General features: G+C 44.2%; 1 protein-coding gene across 3 annotated transcripts in view; it reads right to left on the minus strand.

Annotated features, from left to right (window-relative positions):
- The window catches only part of AKT3 (AKT serine/threonine kinase 3), a 238,032-nt gene that overhangs the window by 46,100 nt on the left and 175,158 nt on the right, over positions 1-16,774 (minus strand). For all 3 annotated transcript variants that reach the window (XM_023744156.1, XM_006102827.3, XM_023744157.1), the window contains 3 exons: positions 12,834-12,965; positions 7,331-7,396; positions 5,854-5,922 (listed from right to left, as the gene is read on the minus strand). In XM_023744156.1, the coding sequence (XP_023599924.1) occupies positions 5,854-5,922; positions 7,331-7,396; positions 12,834-12,965 (267 nt within the window). The remainder of the gene's footprint in view (positions 1-5,853; positions 5,923-7,330; positions 7,397-12,833; positions 12,966-16,774) is intronic.

Here is a 16,774-nt window from a genome sequence, read left to right on the forward strand (position 1 = left end):
CTTCTGATGGAGTTTGGTGGCTGGTGTTGGATGAGTAGATGACGGGGAGGAGAGAATACAGGGAAATCTATTAATGAGAATCCGAAATAAGGAGGAGAGGCGCTCAAGACTGGCATGAAAGTCACAGGCACAAAATAAAACAAATTTCTATCAAATAAGTTAATACATAGTGTCAATGAACAAAATATGGACAAGAATAGTAAATGAGCGACAGTGTTAGGATCATTTGTATCCACATCAAGAATATAGACAGAATGCGAAGAACTTATCAGATGAATGACATTTCTACATAATGATTTTCCTTTACCTCCTAAGAGCCTCTTAACTTTCCAGAGATCTCAGCTTGAGAGAGAACCACAGAGGCCCGACTTGCAGGCTTACGAGCAATGCAGCCATGAGGAAGGTGTTGGGACACAGTCCTAAGTGGAGACGCTCTAAACCCAACTAAACAATGACCACGCCTTAGTCGGCTTTCAGTTTACACCTCCCCTTCCCCTCGCCCGGATTATTTTTCTGCTCATGTGAACTTGGTAATACCTAAGCTACGAAAAGAGCATGGACTGGCCATGCCAGCAGCAGTGTGAATATTAGAGTGCTTTTACAAGTTTTCTACGAATGCTGACTTACTGCCCACCTAAGGCTGCACTGAACTCGCTTTCATAACCTTGATCTGCTGAGCTCCAAGCCACCCTGTACTTACTGTACTTCAGCCCAAGTGCACCCCTGGTATCAGCCCAGGAAGACGGAAGAGCTTAGGAGTGAGTAGATGTGAAATCCAATGAAGACTTTCCATTGTCACCCCACAGGATATACTACACCAAGCATGTCAAACTCAAAGGCTAACATGGACCAAATAAACGAGGCATGTGGCCAGCGGGCTGCGAGTTTGACATGCTTGTACTACACTCTTATATGTAACATACTCTCCCTAATCGCTAAGACTTTTCTCATCTGGCTCCTTCTGACCAGGATCTGCCTCAAGCTTCTCTAGCTGTTGCTGAGCCTATTTCTCTGAATTCATACAAGGTAAATTCAATTATGATGGGACTCCATTATACTGACAGGCCTACAAGTCCCCACTATTGATTTTTCGCAACCAGTATTTATTCAGAATCCACTTATAAATAAGATTATTTATGCCCTGCTAGTGTGGCTCAGTGGTTGAGCGTCAACCTATGAACCAGGAGGTCATGGTTCATTCCAGGTCAGGGCACATGTCCGGGTTGCAGGCTCGATCCCCTATAGGGGGCGTGCAGGAGGCAGCCAATCAATGATTCTTTCTCATCATTGATGTTTCCATCTCTTTCTCCTCTCTTCCTCTCTGAAATCAATAAAAATATATCTAAAAAAAGTTTGTTTAGTGCTTTAATCAATACTGGCAAACCTAGTGATAATACCAAGCATGGCCAAAAGCATGCTAAACTCCTGTGCAGTATATTAGGTTGAAAGAACTCCACATATTCCTAACATGTGGAGAAAGTATAAGAAATGTCTCAACTGCTGCATTTATATTTCAAGATAAATTCAGAACACAGACTGAAAGGATGCTATTGCTAATTAAAGGTCAACAGACAACAAGTATGAGTTGAGTGAAACCTACTGCACCAGGCCCACGAAAGAAGGCCATCTCAGGGAGAACGTTGGCTGTGAAGAGGGCTGGGATGCTGCTGTTGGGGGAAGTACCATAAATTTACCTGAGCTCGCTCTCCGCCAGGACAGGATTCTCCCGCTCACACCTCTAGGTCTCACACACATGTTCCCCTCTGCGTGCATCTACGGGTGTTGCTGTGGATTGTACGTGTGAGCTCATAGCTCCCCTCACTTTACTTCTCTCTATTTCAGTCTTATTTCAAACACCTAAGTACTATGTTTCTACAGCAATTGAGTTTTCTGCATTTCCAGGAAACATCCCTGGGCAGAATGAATGACAAGGTGAACCTTAAGCAAAACCAAAAGTAAATCAATCGCCCTGGATTTCCTAGCAGATCCCCTTCCCAGAAGCGATGCATTTAAGAACTGAAATAATCCTATTAAGTTCCACCAATTAAATAACTGTCTGTATTTATGAAGTACACTTAAAATATATGAGTACATTTGACAACCTGAGAGAATAAATTGGGAGATTACATACACAAAACTTCCATTTTTACTAAAATTGTACAAAAATAAGTAATTAAATTTTCATTATATATATATATATATAGACTAGAGGCCCGGTGCACAAAAATTTGTGCACTGGGGGGGGGGGGGGGGGTCCCTCAGCCCGGCCTGTGCCCTCTCACAGTCTGGGACCCCTCGGGAGATAACGACCTGCTGTCTTAGGCCTGCTCCTGGGTGGCAGAGGGCAGGCCCAATCCCTAGGTTCAGCCCCTGGTCGGGCTCAGAGCAGGGCTGATTGGGGAGTTGGGGCGCCACCCCCTGTCATGCACAGAGCAGGGCGGATTGGGAGGTTGTGATGCCACCCTCTGTCACGCTCAGGGTAGGGCTGATTGGGGGGTTGGGGCACCGCCCCCTATCACACTCAAGGCAGGGTCGATGGGGAGGTTGCGGCACCACCCCCTGTGATGCACAGAGCAGGGCCAATCAGGGGGTTGGGGCACTGCCCCCTGTCACTCACAAAGCAGGGCCGATAGGGAGTTAGGGCACCGCCCCCTGTCACACACACAGCAGGGCGGATCAGGGGGTTGGGGCGCCGCCCTCTATCACCCACAGAGCAGGGCCCATCAGGGGGTTGGGGCGCCACCACTGTCACACTCAGGGCAGGGCCGATGGGGAGGGTTATGGCTCTACCCCGTCACACACACAGCAGGGCCCGTGGGGGGGGGGCGGTTGGAGCGCCACCCCCTGTCACACACAGAGCAGGGCTGATCAGGGGGTTGGGGCGCCACCCCCTGTCACACGCAGAGCAGGGCCGATCAGGGGGTTGGGACGCCACACCCTGTCACACACAGAGCTGCAGGGTGATCAGGGGGTTTGGGCGCTGCCCCGTCATGCTGATCTGGTGCCAGGAGGCCTCGCGGCTCCGCTGATCCCGATGCTGGGAGGCATATTACCCTTTTACTATATAGGATAGAGGCCTGGGGGCCGGCTGGTTTGCCCTGAAGGGTGTCCTGGATCAGGTTGGGGGTCCCCCTGGGGTGCCTGGCCAGTCTGCGTGAGGGGCTGAGGGCTGCTTTCAGGCTGGCGGTTTTGACTGCTTTCAGGCTGGCGGGAAGCTCCCAACCGCTCCTTTTTTTCTTTTTTTTTTTTTTCTTCTGGGCCAGCTTTAGCTCTGGCTCTAGCTCTGAGGCTTCGGCTGCTGGTTTGTTTGCCGTTCTATAATCGAAACAATGTATAACTTCAGCTCTGAGATCCCAGCCGGCTATATTTGTTAGAATGTTTCAAACTGCCAGCTCAGAGGCCTGCAAGTGAGGTGGGGAACGTTGGAGTCAGCAGTCACTGGAGCAAGGAAGCCTCATGTTCGCTTCCAACTGCCTGGCTGCCGGCCGCCATCTTGGCTGACAGTTAATTTGCATAAGGATATGCTGATTAGCCAATCAGAAGGGTAGCGGTCGTACGCCAATTACCATTTTTCTCTTTTATTAGTGTAGATATATATATATATATATATATATATATATATATATATGGCAATGCTATACTATCCATGTACTTTAAAATAAAATATCACATGCAGATCAGTTCACCTGCTTCAATACATTAAATAATTTAGTCTTTTATAATATTCTAGAGGCCCGATGCACAAAAATTCGTGCAAGAGTAGGCCTTCCTTCCCCCGGCTGCCGGCACCAGCTTCCCTATGGGCCCGGCTTCATCTGGAAGGACGTCCAGAATGATGCCCAGAAGGACATCTGGTCTAATTAGCATATTACCCTTTTATCATTATAGATTCCCAAAACAGAAATTCTGAAAAAAGAGAAGAAATGCCAAACAATGAAAATACTATAGGAGTGTCAATGCTAAAGAAAACCATTTGGCTAGTCTGAAAATACGATTTTGTGTGTAAAGTTTTTTCAATAACCTTTAATTAATTAATCTCAGAAGTACTCCAGGTGTATAATAAAAGTACAAGTGCCAGCTAGCTAGCTCCCTCTAGGACAGTGGTTCTCAACCTGTGGGTCGCAACCCCTTGGGGGTTGAACAACCCTTTCACAGGGGTTGCCTAAGACCACTGGAAACACATATATAATTACATATTGTTCTTGTGATTAATCACTATGCTTTAATTATGTTCAATTTGTACCAATGAAATTGGGGGTCACCACAACATGAGGAACTGTATTAAAGGGTCACGGCATTAGGAAGGTTGAGAACCACTGCTCTAGGAAGAGATATTCAATGTGATCATTATTATAACAGATGCAAATACATGAAACTGTGTAAGGAAATTTCTCTAATTCAAGAGTGTTTCTCTGAGATTTAGCTGCAGTTTATAGATTTCCCTGTATTATTCTCCTCCCTGGTCATCTACTCATCCATCCATCCATCCATCCATCCATCCATCCATCAAACCTTTTCAAAACGAAGTTTATAATCTTACCCTCAATACATTCTTTGTAAGTTCACTCTATTAATTAATTCTCCCTGATTGCAACTAAAAACCAGTGTGATGTTTGTCTTTCTATCCACGCTCAGTTAATTGGCTGTTAAGACATATCAATCCCATACAATTCCGTGACACCCATCTTCTGTGTATGTTCTCAGACAGCATCTGACTGCAAGGGCCCCGTTCCGAAAGCTGGGCTCTGATGATCTCACTGCTCAAGTTCTCGCCCTGTGCTCACCAACCAGAGATCCTGCTAGATCATCCCCTGGGCCTGGAATAGCTTCTTCAATGAGCTCCCCCGCTGAGACCTCACTCAAGGCCTCCCCTAAACCCTAGGTCACCCATAAAGCAATTTCTCTTATGGATTTATTTGCACTGAGGCCTTTCACTCTATCTTCTAATTTGTAACACACTTATAAGATAAATGACGAACTCCTTCGTAGAAAGGACAGTGTCTTAAAACGTTATGGTAAACTCACACTTGCCCAGGCACCGCAAATGTGCTCACCAAATGGAGAAGCGAATTTTTGCCATGAACTCATTCCTACCATGATTTACAGGAGAAAATATTCTACACAGGATATTTAATTTATTTTGGAAAATAAGACTTTTAAGGTCGGTGAGATACAAGCCCCTACTTACTAAATTTAAATTTACTTCAGAAAGCCCACAATGTAAAAGATTTGCAATGAACTATTTCAATAAATTATATTTTGCCCTCACATTGATTTTGATCAAAATAGGGAGGAGAAAGGATGAGGACTAACGTAATAGGTGAAATATACTACTAACTGGATTCCTCTTTAAAACTGCAAGGCCCCTTAAAATCTCTCTTAAATACAGTCACGGTTACTCTGACTACTATGCAGAAAAAGGGAAAACTTAGTCACAATGAGTCCTATAGTCCATTGTTCCACTGTGTTTACAACGAGTAAAAGAGTGTGTTGCAATTTTCACAAAAACTTAAGAACCTCGTAAAGCATCATAAATCCTACATTTCTAATTTTCACAATTAAATGATTTCATGATTTTACTTTTGATAAATTTTTTTTACATTTGAAAAATACAGGAAAAAGTAGACTATGATTACATTTGCCAATATATGAAAGAAGTTATTTAAAAATAAACAATCATTACATTTCATTAGGAATTGCTCTGCTCCCATCTGCTGAATAGTAGAAAGAGCTACCCAAAGCCCTCCCGCGAAGCAGAGAATGGTGATATTACAACTTATATTTTAACAACTTTGTAAAACGGCTGGCAGAATTACCATGCAAATGCAGGTGCTGGGTTTACCGGTCACTCACCTCGCCCCCATTGACATATTCCATCACAAAACACAAACGGTCTTTTGTCTGGAAGGAATATTTCAAGGACTTGAAATGAAAAAAGAAAAAATGTTATATTATAATCCTACATTGTTATAATGGCACCAAAACAGAACACTCAGAAACAGTAAGCAGTATGATGAAATGAACTGTTAGCATTCCTCACCAGTCTATTTACCCTCGAGAGTGCTTAAGGTAGAGTTTATGGGAAACGTAAGACAATTGATGTTCAGCTCAGCAATGGGTATTGCTAGGGGACAATTAACACTTTAAGTAAAGATTAACTCAGAAATTGTGAGGCGCACCTCTCAACCGAGTGTGCCGTCCATTTCACACTGTGTGGGTTCCCAAAGCTCTTTCCCATAGATCTCAGAGCGAGGCCGACAAATTACTCTAGTGGAGGGCTAAGACAGTTATAGTCATTATATTTGGGGATCTAATCATTACAACGTAACTTTTTGCACTTAGGGTACATAACATGTAATTTTATAGGTTATAAAGACTGCAGAACTATCTTAATATACTAGACAAAAAACACACAACAATGTAACATTAAGTCCAGATATCTGGTGATACCTGGGAAAATTCCTACATTAGGAAATCCTACATCTTTAAAAGACCCTTTAAAATCTCTTAAATACAGTCGAGGTTACTCTGAGGAGAAAACTCGGCCACAATGTGTACCCCTATGGCCTATTGTTCCACTGAGTTTACAATGAATAAAATCATTCCTCCTTTTGAAAGTCTAGCTGTTACTTTTAATCTTAATGTACTTCACTGAAATCAGAACTATATAGAAACTTTGCAAATTACGCCTCAATTACAATCAGTCAAGGAACAGGACTAAAAAAACAAATCGGTTTGCTTCGTAACTAAGTCACAGTTTATACTTCGTCTAGTGAAGAAATATCATGACTGATCCTGCCTTTCATGTCATGTGTTCAGCATTTGGTGAAAGCACTCTATCACTAACAAGAAGTCTCAATTTCTACAAAAAAGGCAGCAAAGATTTCTGCCTTTCACATGTGCAGACAACGTTGCCTGATCATGTATATATTTATATACAAACCAAAGAAGCATAAAACCCTTACATTTACTGCCAATCTTTTCAGCTGGCCCCTTTTTAAGTCCACCATGTTCTCAGGGGTCTCCTTAAAACAGCAGCGTTGATGTACTGGCTGTATGAGTTATTTGTATTCAAGGTAGTGAAATTCATGGGAGGAAAAAAGAAATCTCCTAGAAGTCGTAGCTGCATAATGGGAGGGATTACAGATGCATGATGTTGCAAATTCAACCCCTACATTCCGATAATTTCCAAGAAATCTGACTTACAGCTTTCCCCACAGAAGGGCGCACCTAAATGAAGGGTATTGACAACGTTCCTTTTCTTAGCTTAGTTCTGTCAAACCCCCTCTCTGAATTGTTGCGATGACACATGTGTCCGCTAGTCACTTACTGTCAAGAAGGGATGCCTGGTGTTCTTCAATACCCGGCTCTCGGTGAGGGTGTGAGCCACTTCATCCTGCAAGAGAAACAGGCAAGCCTTTCAGGTCTGTTCTGAGCACCAACAGAAAAACGTCACCATTTCTCTGAGCCCAGGAGAGGTAAAACCTAGAGACGGAAAAAAATTTATTAATTTATTATTATTATTTTAATCCTCACCCAAGGATATTTTTCCATTAATTTTTAGAGAGAGTGGAAGAGAGAGAAAGAGAGAAATAGTGATGTGAATTGGCTGTCTCCTGCATGAGCCCCAACCGGGGCCTGGGATAGGGAGGAGCCTGCAACTGAGGTGCGTGCCCTTGACCGGAATCGAACCCGGGACCCTTCGGTCTGCAGGCCGACACTCTACCCACTGAGCCAAAGTGTCTAGGGCTGGAAAAAGATTTTGTAACATGGTGACATGCTTGCTCTCAGTTGCCAAACTATCTTCTCACTGTTCCTTGATTTCTATTTCTAATCTCTTATATGAAGGTGTTGTTTTTTTACCTTGATAGAGCAAATGAAAACAGAGTTGTTCTGTTTTCCATAAACACATAGTCACCTTTCCCATGTATTGTTACTGGAAGCTTTGTTCTTTTTAAAATATGTATATATATTTATTGATTTCAGAGAGAAAAGGAGAGGGAGAACGACAGAAATATCAATGATGAGAGAGAATTATTAATCAGCTGCCTCCTGTATGCCCCCTACTGGAGATGGAGCCCACAACCCGGGCATGTGCCCTGACCGGAAATCGAATTCTAACCTCCTGGTTCATTGGTTGATGCTCAACCACGAGCCATGCCCGCCCGACTGGAATCTTTGTTCTTGAGGCTCCTGTTCCAAATGGGACTTTGATAAAAAGCCACATGAACTCCTTGGACTTCAGTTGTGACACAATCGCTTCAGAAGCCAGGCTTGCGTACACCGGAGAGCATGCTGCCCGCATACTCTCATCTACATTGCCCTTCACTACATTCCATCCTTCCTTCTGTCCCTTCCAGTTTCTAATATTGGAGCAAATCAATCTCACCTGCTCACCTCTATTCCACATCAGGAGGGGGAATCGCAGACATGGCGACTGGCACATTATAATCCCCCTCCGACCTCAGCTGAGTCTTCGGAGGGTTCTGTGACTCACTGCTGCGCTGTCACTCTTCCGTCCCGTACACAGCTGTTTCAAACCATTCCCAGGCCGGGTACACGCCTTGCACAGGCGCTGAGATGCACCAACAGCCCTGTGAGGGCCCCTAGTCAGTGCCGCCCAGGGGCTGGAGCCCAGGTTGTCTGATCTCAAGTCGTCTCCCTCCATCTCAACCTCACTCCCTCACTCTTTCAAAAGGCCAGCTTGCTTCCTACTCAGAACGGGAGTCATTCATAATACGTGGCACACTGGATCACTCTCTTCCCTGGAAACCTGGTGTCCAGGGCGTCATAATCTCTTAATTCTCCTCCTTTGCGAGGTCACCTTTTCTGTCTTTTTGCTGGTTCCTCACCTCTGAACCCTCATCCTCTGAGTGCCCCCAGGACTCAGCCCTCTTCTCCTCCCTGGGGACTCATGGCCTGGGCACCCTCAGCCAGACTAAGGCTCAGTGTACAGCAAGCATGTCAAACTCGTGGCCCGCGGGCTGCATGCCTTGTTTATTTGGCCCGTGTTAGCCTTTGAGTTTGACATGCTTGGCGTACAGAGTACATGGCAATCAATGGTCTTCCAAAGCTGACTTCTCACCTCCAGACTGCTTCCCTTAATCCCGGGATGGGTATTTGATAGATTTAAACTGGAGTGTCTAACAAAAATATCAAATCAATACGTCCAAATCCTAATTTCTAATCCGCCATCCAAAAGCTTGTTTCTCCCCCACGAAAACATCACCCGCGTCACTGTGAGTATCCCCCCCATTGCTCGGCCAAGAAATCAGGCAAAGACCTTCAACTCCTCCTTTCTCTCCTCCCCTACATTCAATCTGTCAGGCCATCCTGTTGGCTCTTTGGCCAGAGATGAAGGGCTGCACACCGAATACCACAAGGCTTTGAAGGAACAAATATATTGAAAGTGAAAGGATGCCAACGATAAACAGAACAGAGCAGGGGCAGGGGTAGCTAGCGTGTTATCAGAACAACAAAAAGGTCCTAAGAGACAAAGAAAGTGACATTATGTGTGTATTAATAAGAGGTTCAAAATAATAAGAATTATAATTATAAACATTTATGTGCTTAATAACAGACCATCAAAATACATAAAACAAAAATGGACAGAACTGAAGAGAAAATATTTAGTCCCACAACAATAGCTGGAGACTTCAATCCCCTACTCTCAATGGGCTTGGCCAGCCAGATAGGAAATATGTGAGGAAATAGAAGACTGAACACAATAACCACCCAGGTCTATGGACACCCATGGAACACTCTACCCTGCACAGAGCGAGCCATCCTCTCCAGGGCACGTGGGACAGATCCCAAAGATGCACCGTATGCCATGCCACAAATTACGTCTAAATTGATTGAAAAGGTAGACATCAGACCAAGTATCTTCCCCAACCACGCTGGGATACAGTTAGAAGTAAAAAACTGAAGGAAAACTGAGAAAGTTATTAATTACAACTAAGGGTTGAAAGAAGAAATCATGAAGGAAATTAACGTAGAAAATACTGAATAATGAGTGAAAAGAAAAACAAAATTCATGAGACGCAGGAAAAGCAGTGTTAAGGGGGAAATTATAGCCTTAAACACTTACTTTTTTTTTTATTTAAAAAAAGAGCCCTGTCAGGTGTGGCTCAGTTGGTTGGAGCATCACCCTGTACACTGAAAGGATGCAGGTTCGATTCCCAGTCAGGACACATACTTAGGTTGTGGGTTCAAACCTCAGTCGGGTTGTGTCTGAGAGGCAACTCATCGATGTTTCTCTTTCTCTCCCCCTCCCTTCCTTTCCCCTCTCTCTAAAATCAATAATAAAAAGTAAAAAAGACAAATCCTCCCGTGAGGGTTAAAAAAAAAAAAAAGAAACAGAAAAAGACCTCAAATCCACAACTAACTGACTGCACAACTTAAGGAACTAGGAAAAGAACAAATTAAACCTAACGCTAGCAGAAGGAAGAAAATAATAAAGATTTAAGCACAGATAAATAAAATAGAGAACAGGGAAAATCAATGAAAACAAAGAGTTGGTTCTTTGAAAAGATTAACAAAATTGGCAAAACTTTAGTTAGTGTAAGAATGAATGTATGAAGAATGAGGGAAATAGAAAACCATCAATACTACACCATGGCAATACTTGTAGTAGACAAGATCCACTGATAGATGTTAATAGTGGGCAACATTTTAAGAAGAAAAAAGGCTATTTGTGTAGTCACAGAGTATTTCCTCTAAGACATTTGTAATTAAAAAGGGAACCATCAGAACGTTACCATGGCTAACCCTGGCAGACACCAGTTTACCCGATGATCAAGGTAATGTCCGCAGTAATAAGGCAGATGGACTTCATTCACTGCTGAGACGAGGCCGAGACGGGCACCTCAGGATTCAAACCCCAGGCCTTGTCAGACTCGAAAATGTCATATTGTTAATCACTTCGCTACGAATAAGCCTATTTCCCTTCAAGAAACTGATAAATGAACTTGTTGGGGAAAGCAGCGAGGACCTACAGCAAACGGGATATTCTCTCATTTGTGAAATATACCCGGCTTTGTACAGTTACTCAGAAAAGTATAATTAATTAGTGAGATAAGACAGAATCCAAGAGAGGCTTATGTAAGAAAGGAAAAACGGAACGGAGATGACATTTACTCAGGCATGGTACACAGCAGGCGGTAATTATCATCATCAGAGCAAATACGTAACAATAATATATTTATTTTCATTTAATGCAATGTTAATTTTATTCAAACTATAAGTAAATTTATTCAATAATGATGGCAGGTGCTATTCCATTTCTTTATTCTTTCCTTGGATCCTGACAACAGCCCTATGAGAGGGACACGATCAGGACCCTCACTTTCCAGGTGAGAAAACCAAGGCAACAAAACGCTGAATAACGTGTTTGGGATCGTTTAGGAGTAAGTAGCAGAGCCTACAGAAAATACCAGTTTAATTACCATACATGTCAGGTGTTATGCTGAATCCTTTACATATTCTATTCAAAATCAGGTTCTTTTTTTAAAATATATTTTTATTGATTTTAGAGAGAGGGAGAGAGAGATAGAAACATCCATGATGACAGAGAATCACGGATCGGAAGCCTCCCGCACGCCCCATGCTGGGGATCGAGCCCATATCCCGGGCCTGTGCCCTGACCGGGAATCGAACCGCGACCTCCTGGTTCATAGGCTGACGCTCAACCACTGAGCCCCGCCGGCCGGGCCAACATCAGATTCTTGTCCAGGAAGGAACATTGTTTCCCACAAATAAAATGTTTACAAATGGAAAAACTGCGATTCTCCTGGGCTGCTCCGCTCGCTGTGAGCTGTTAGCATGCTTGGCCTCTACCTGACCACAGCCAGTTTTTTCCTTCCGAGTCATCTTGATAAGCGTATATGTCCCCGCCCCCCCCCTCCCAGATACTGTCAAATGTCCCCGAGGGAGCGGTACTCCCCCCAAAACTGCTTGGGAAAGGTCATTAGGTGGTCATTTGCAAAGCGGGGATACAATCCTAGGCCCGTCTGCGTCCAGGTCAACGTTCTTTCCCAAACCAGCACTGACTGCTAAGAAGCTGATGTTGAAACAAATGTCCAAGACACAGGAGCGTACCCTCACCAAGTGGGTGGGGCAATTCACCCCAGACAGGAATATTGTAAGTCACTGAAAGCTCAAGTTGTCTACACCGGGTAACAGTAATACTATATGTCACTGTCGAGTTCAGCAAGACAAAGCTTGGACCAACTTATAAAGTAGATCAAATTTGCCTCTGGAGGGAACTGGGATTTAGTTTAGAACCCTGAGAACTGGCATCATTAACGCGTACATTATTTGCAGAGGTGAACGAAGCTATGAGAAGGTGTTAGGCCTCCTGAAAAAAATTTCAAAAACTATTGCTTTTAGTTTCATTATTCTCGTATTTTCAAATTTATTAAGGCTGTTTTTCCATTCAACAAATATAAGCTGTATAATTTATGAGTACAAATCATCTGTTATTCTAATCCCTCTTATTCAATAAGAAATTCAGAATGTTGGGGGGGAAATAAAAAGCAACATTAGTGCAATTAGTGATGGAGGTCACAAATATATAGTAAAAACATTCTCCCAAACACACATAGGATAAATATTTCTATCTCCTCAAGGTAATAAAATAGCTTCAGTATATAATACTTAGATAATACTATACATGTTTGAAAGTTTTAATATTACAAATATTAAGATAATAGATGTTGTTAACAATAGCCTACAACAACGTTTTGGTTACTGAATGGAATTTCAGTAACACTAACCATGCGTACGCGTGAGGACACACATGTGTGTACAGTGTAAACAAAACTTCCAGTTACCTTTGCAATAATAACTTCTTTCTTCAGAATCTTCATAGCATAATACTTCCCACTTGCCTTCTCTCGAACCAAAATAACTTTCCCAAAAGTGCCTTTACCTAGTAGTTTCAAATAGTCAAAATCATTCATTGTCTGAAAAATACAAATTAAAAAATATATGAAACATTTCATGCAATTTATTTGTAAATATTCCACTCATCTGCAATATCCACTCAGAAGCAAATTTTACCAAGCCCTCTCTGAAATGAGTAAGAATCAGATGGCACTGGCTGCACCATCGGCAGTCATAGATGCTGGAAACCACTGAAGTGATCCTTGGATACTGGAAACAATAATTTTGAACCTAGATTTCCTCAGCTGCTCAAATTATTAGTCAAAGAAAACTCCTAGACCAGATGGTTGTGCTGGTGAATTGTATAAACATTTAAAGAAGAAATAACAGCAATGGTGTACAAACTCCTACAGAAAATGGAAAAGGAGAGAACATTTCCCCGATTCATTTTATGAGGTAACCATTACCCTGACACCAAAACCAGACAGAAACATTATCAGAAAACTACAAGCCAATCAATATCCTTTATGCAAATACATGTAAGAATTCTAAAAATGTTACAAATGAACGCCTATGTTCATTTCCAACATTGTACGCTACCGACAGTTTTCCCGAATGTCAAGTTATGACGTGTTAAGCATTCAATGGTATCTCTAGTTCAAAAGAAAAGCAGCAAGAGACATCAGGGAAATAATAAAGTGCATTTATTAATTCAACTAACAATCAAACAAATGGGGCTAAATATACAGAATGTTTACTGCCCCTCCTCCCTGATGCACATGTCACTCTTCCCATTAGGAGGTGGGGTCGACCTTCCCTCTCCCTGGGCTGGCGCTGTGTCCAGCGGTGAACACAGCAGAGCCCCACACTGCCAGGTCCACACCCAGCCTTCAGCCTGTCCGCTCGGGCTGTGGGAAGCCCGGGCTTTTGCTGGGAGGAAGGCCATGTAGAGGCCCTGGAATGAAGGGAGGTCACGTGAGGGGGACCCAGAACCCAGACACGTGAGAAAGGCGTTCTGGCATTTTCCAGCCCAGCCCACTGCCAGGTGAAGGCAGCTGCCTGGGAGATAGGTTGGCGGCCAGCAGAATTGCCCAAGTAAACCGGGAAAGCGTGAGAAATAACACCCGGGATTGTTTTAAGATGTTAAACTTGGGTAGTTGGTTCTATGCAATAAAGAAAACCATTGTTCTTATGAATAGGATAAAGCTTGATTTGAGTAGGACCCTCCTTGTGGTTCTTGTTTTGTTTTCCCAACATGTTAGTATTTTTATTGATTTCAGAGAGAAGGGAGAGAGAGAGAGAGAAACATCAACCATGAGAGAGAATCATTGACTGGCTCTTGCATTCTCCACACTGGAGACCAAACCCACAACCCAGGTTTGTGCCCCAACTGGGAATCGAACCGTGAGCTCCTGGTTCATAAGTCAAAGCTCAACCACTGAGCCACACCGGCTGGGCCCTCCTTGCTTTTTTCTTTTTTATCTAAAATCACTGGAAAATAATACTTGCTGTATCCTATTACTTAATGTCATATCAGCTGAAACGGAATCCGTAGGGGTAAAATCAAAGAAGAATTTTTAAACCGCTTTATGACATTCTCAGATAAAAAGTAATATGTAATTATAAAGTATTACTATAGTCCTCGAGGATGCGATTCTCAGGAACAAGGAGAGTTTTCAAAAGTATGACAGTCTTAACTCTCAATTTCACAGCTTCTGCCAGTTATTCTGTCAATCTTTAAAAAAAGGAATTTGCATGGAAATTGATATTAGTAAAAAACTTCTATGTGATAAAATCAGAAGCAGATTTCATATCTATTTTGACAAACTTTCAGAACATTTGAAAGTATCTTTGATACCAAATGCTCATGTTCAGCGTGGTAGACACAGTAATTATCTAGTCTTTACAAATGAAATGTAACCTATTACAAAATGTTTTCCTCTTTTAGATGGTGTTAAAGTTATGATAAGATTTCATTAAACAATGAGAGCATGGTTACTCCCCAGAAAAATTAATTACCCAAAACCCAATTCTAAGATTTGTTAGGTAAACATTTTATGTAGAAACTAGAGGCCCGGTGCACAAAAATTTGTGCACTCGGAAGGGTCCCTCAGCCCGGCCTGTGCCCTCTCGCAGTCTGGGACCCCTCAGGGAATGATCACCTGCTGGCTTAGGCCCGCTCCCCGGGGGATTGGGCCTAAGCTGGCAGTCAGACATCCCTCTGGCAGCCTGGGAGCCCTCGGGAGATGTCCACTTGCCAGTGGGGAGCAAGCCTAGCTACAGTCGGACATCCTTAGCACTGCTGAGGAGGCAGGAGAGGCTCCCACCACCACCGCTGTACTGGCAGCCATCAGCCTGGCTTGTTGGCTGAGCAGAGCTCCCCTGTGGGGAGCACACTGACCACCAGGGGGCAGCTCCTGCATTGAGCGTCTGCCCCCTGGTGGTCAGTGTGTGTCATAGTGACCAGTAATTCCCAGTTGTTCTGCTGTTAGGATCAATTTGCATATTACCCTTTTACTATATAGGATAGAGGCCTGGTGCCTGGGTGGGGGCCAGCTGGTTTGCCCTGAAGGGTGTCCTGGATCAGGGTGGGAGTCCCGCTTGGGTGCCTGGCCAGCCTGGGTGAGGGGCTGAGGGCCGTTTTCAGACTGGCCACACCCCTTTCAGGGTGGGGGTTCCCGCTGGGGTGCCTGGCCAGCCTGGGTGAGGGGCTGATGGCTGTTTGCAGGTTGGCCACAGCCCCTTCAGGATGGGGGTCCCCACCTAGGTGCCTGGCCAGACTGGGTGAGGGGCTGAGTGCTGTTTTCAGGCTGGCCACACCCCCTGCAGGGTGGAGGGTCCTGCTGGGGTCCCTAGCCAGTCTTGGTGAGGGCCTGATGGCTGTTAGCAGGCTGGCCAAGCCCCCCAGCAGGGACCCTCACCCCATGAGGGTGTGGCCATCCTGGGTGAGGGGCTGATGGCTGTTTGCAGGCTGGCCATGGCCCCCAGCCACCCCAGCTCCCAGTGGAGGCTGGCTGGAAGCAGGTATCTGGGATTTATTTAGTTTCTATAATTGAAACTTTGTTTCCTTTTGCGGAGGCCACAGCCAGCCAGAGCAGGCGGGAAGCTTGGCTTCCTCCATCGCCAGGGCAACAAAGCCTCCTGCTTGCTCCAGCTCTGTGGCTGCCGGCCGCCATCTTGGTTGGGTTAATTTGCATATAATCGCTCTGACTGGCTGGTGGGTGTGACTTGGGCATAGCAAAGGTACGGTCAAATAGCATCTTTGTCTTTTATTAGTGTAGATACTCTTTCCTTTACATAATCTCCAACATATCAGTGTGGCTCTTTAGGCTAAGACATACATGTGCACACACAACAAATGCTTAATAAATGTATTCAAATCACATTATAGATTCTAGAATATAAGAAAAAGACTGCCTAGTCCAAAAATTTGGTTAAAATATGAATATATAATTGAAGAGGAATACAAGGAATCACTCAGAAAAGGACACAGAAGTTCACCCCTCCACCACCTGCCTCTGGTTCTCTCTCTCAGGGAAGGGAAAGCTCTAGTCTGATCAATTTCTACAATGACTGGGCCAGGCAGTGATAGATCACATGACCTCAGAGGTCCCACCATCTCTTCTCTCACTCTCCAAATGCTAACCATAGCTTCGAGTTACTGTAGCCAGACATCTATATATATAAAGCCACCGACCAGAACACCATAATGACCAGAATGACTGGTTGCTATGACGCCCACTGCGGCCAGCGAACCAGTCCAATTGGGGGGCAGGGCACCTCCCCCCAGCCGGCCCCACCCCTGATCAGCCTCTCTCACCCTGATTGAGAGCAAGGCGGCTGGACAACCCCCCTGCGACCCTTCCCCACCAGCAAGCCCCACCCCCGA

Source organism: Myotis lucifugus, unplaced genomic scaffold, assembly GCF_000147115.1.
Source record: "Myotis lucifugus unplaced genomic scaffold, Myoluc2.0 scaffold_432, whole genome shotgun sequence".
Lineage (NCBI taxonomy): Eukaryota > Metazoa > Chordata > Mammalia > Chiroptera > Vespertilionidae > Myotis > Myotis lucifugus.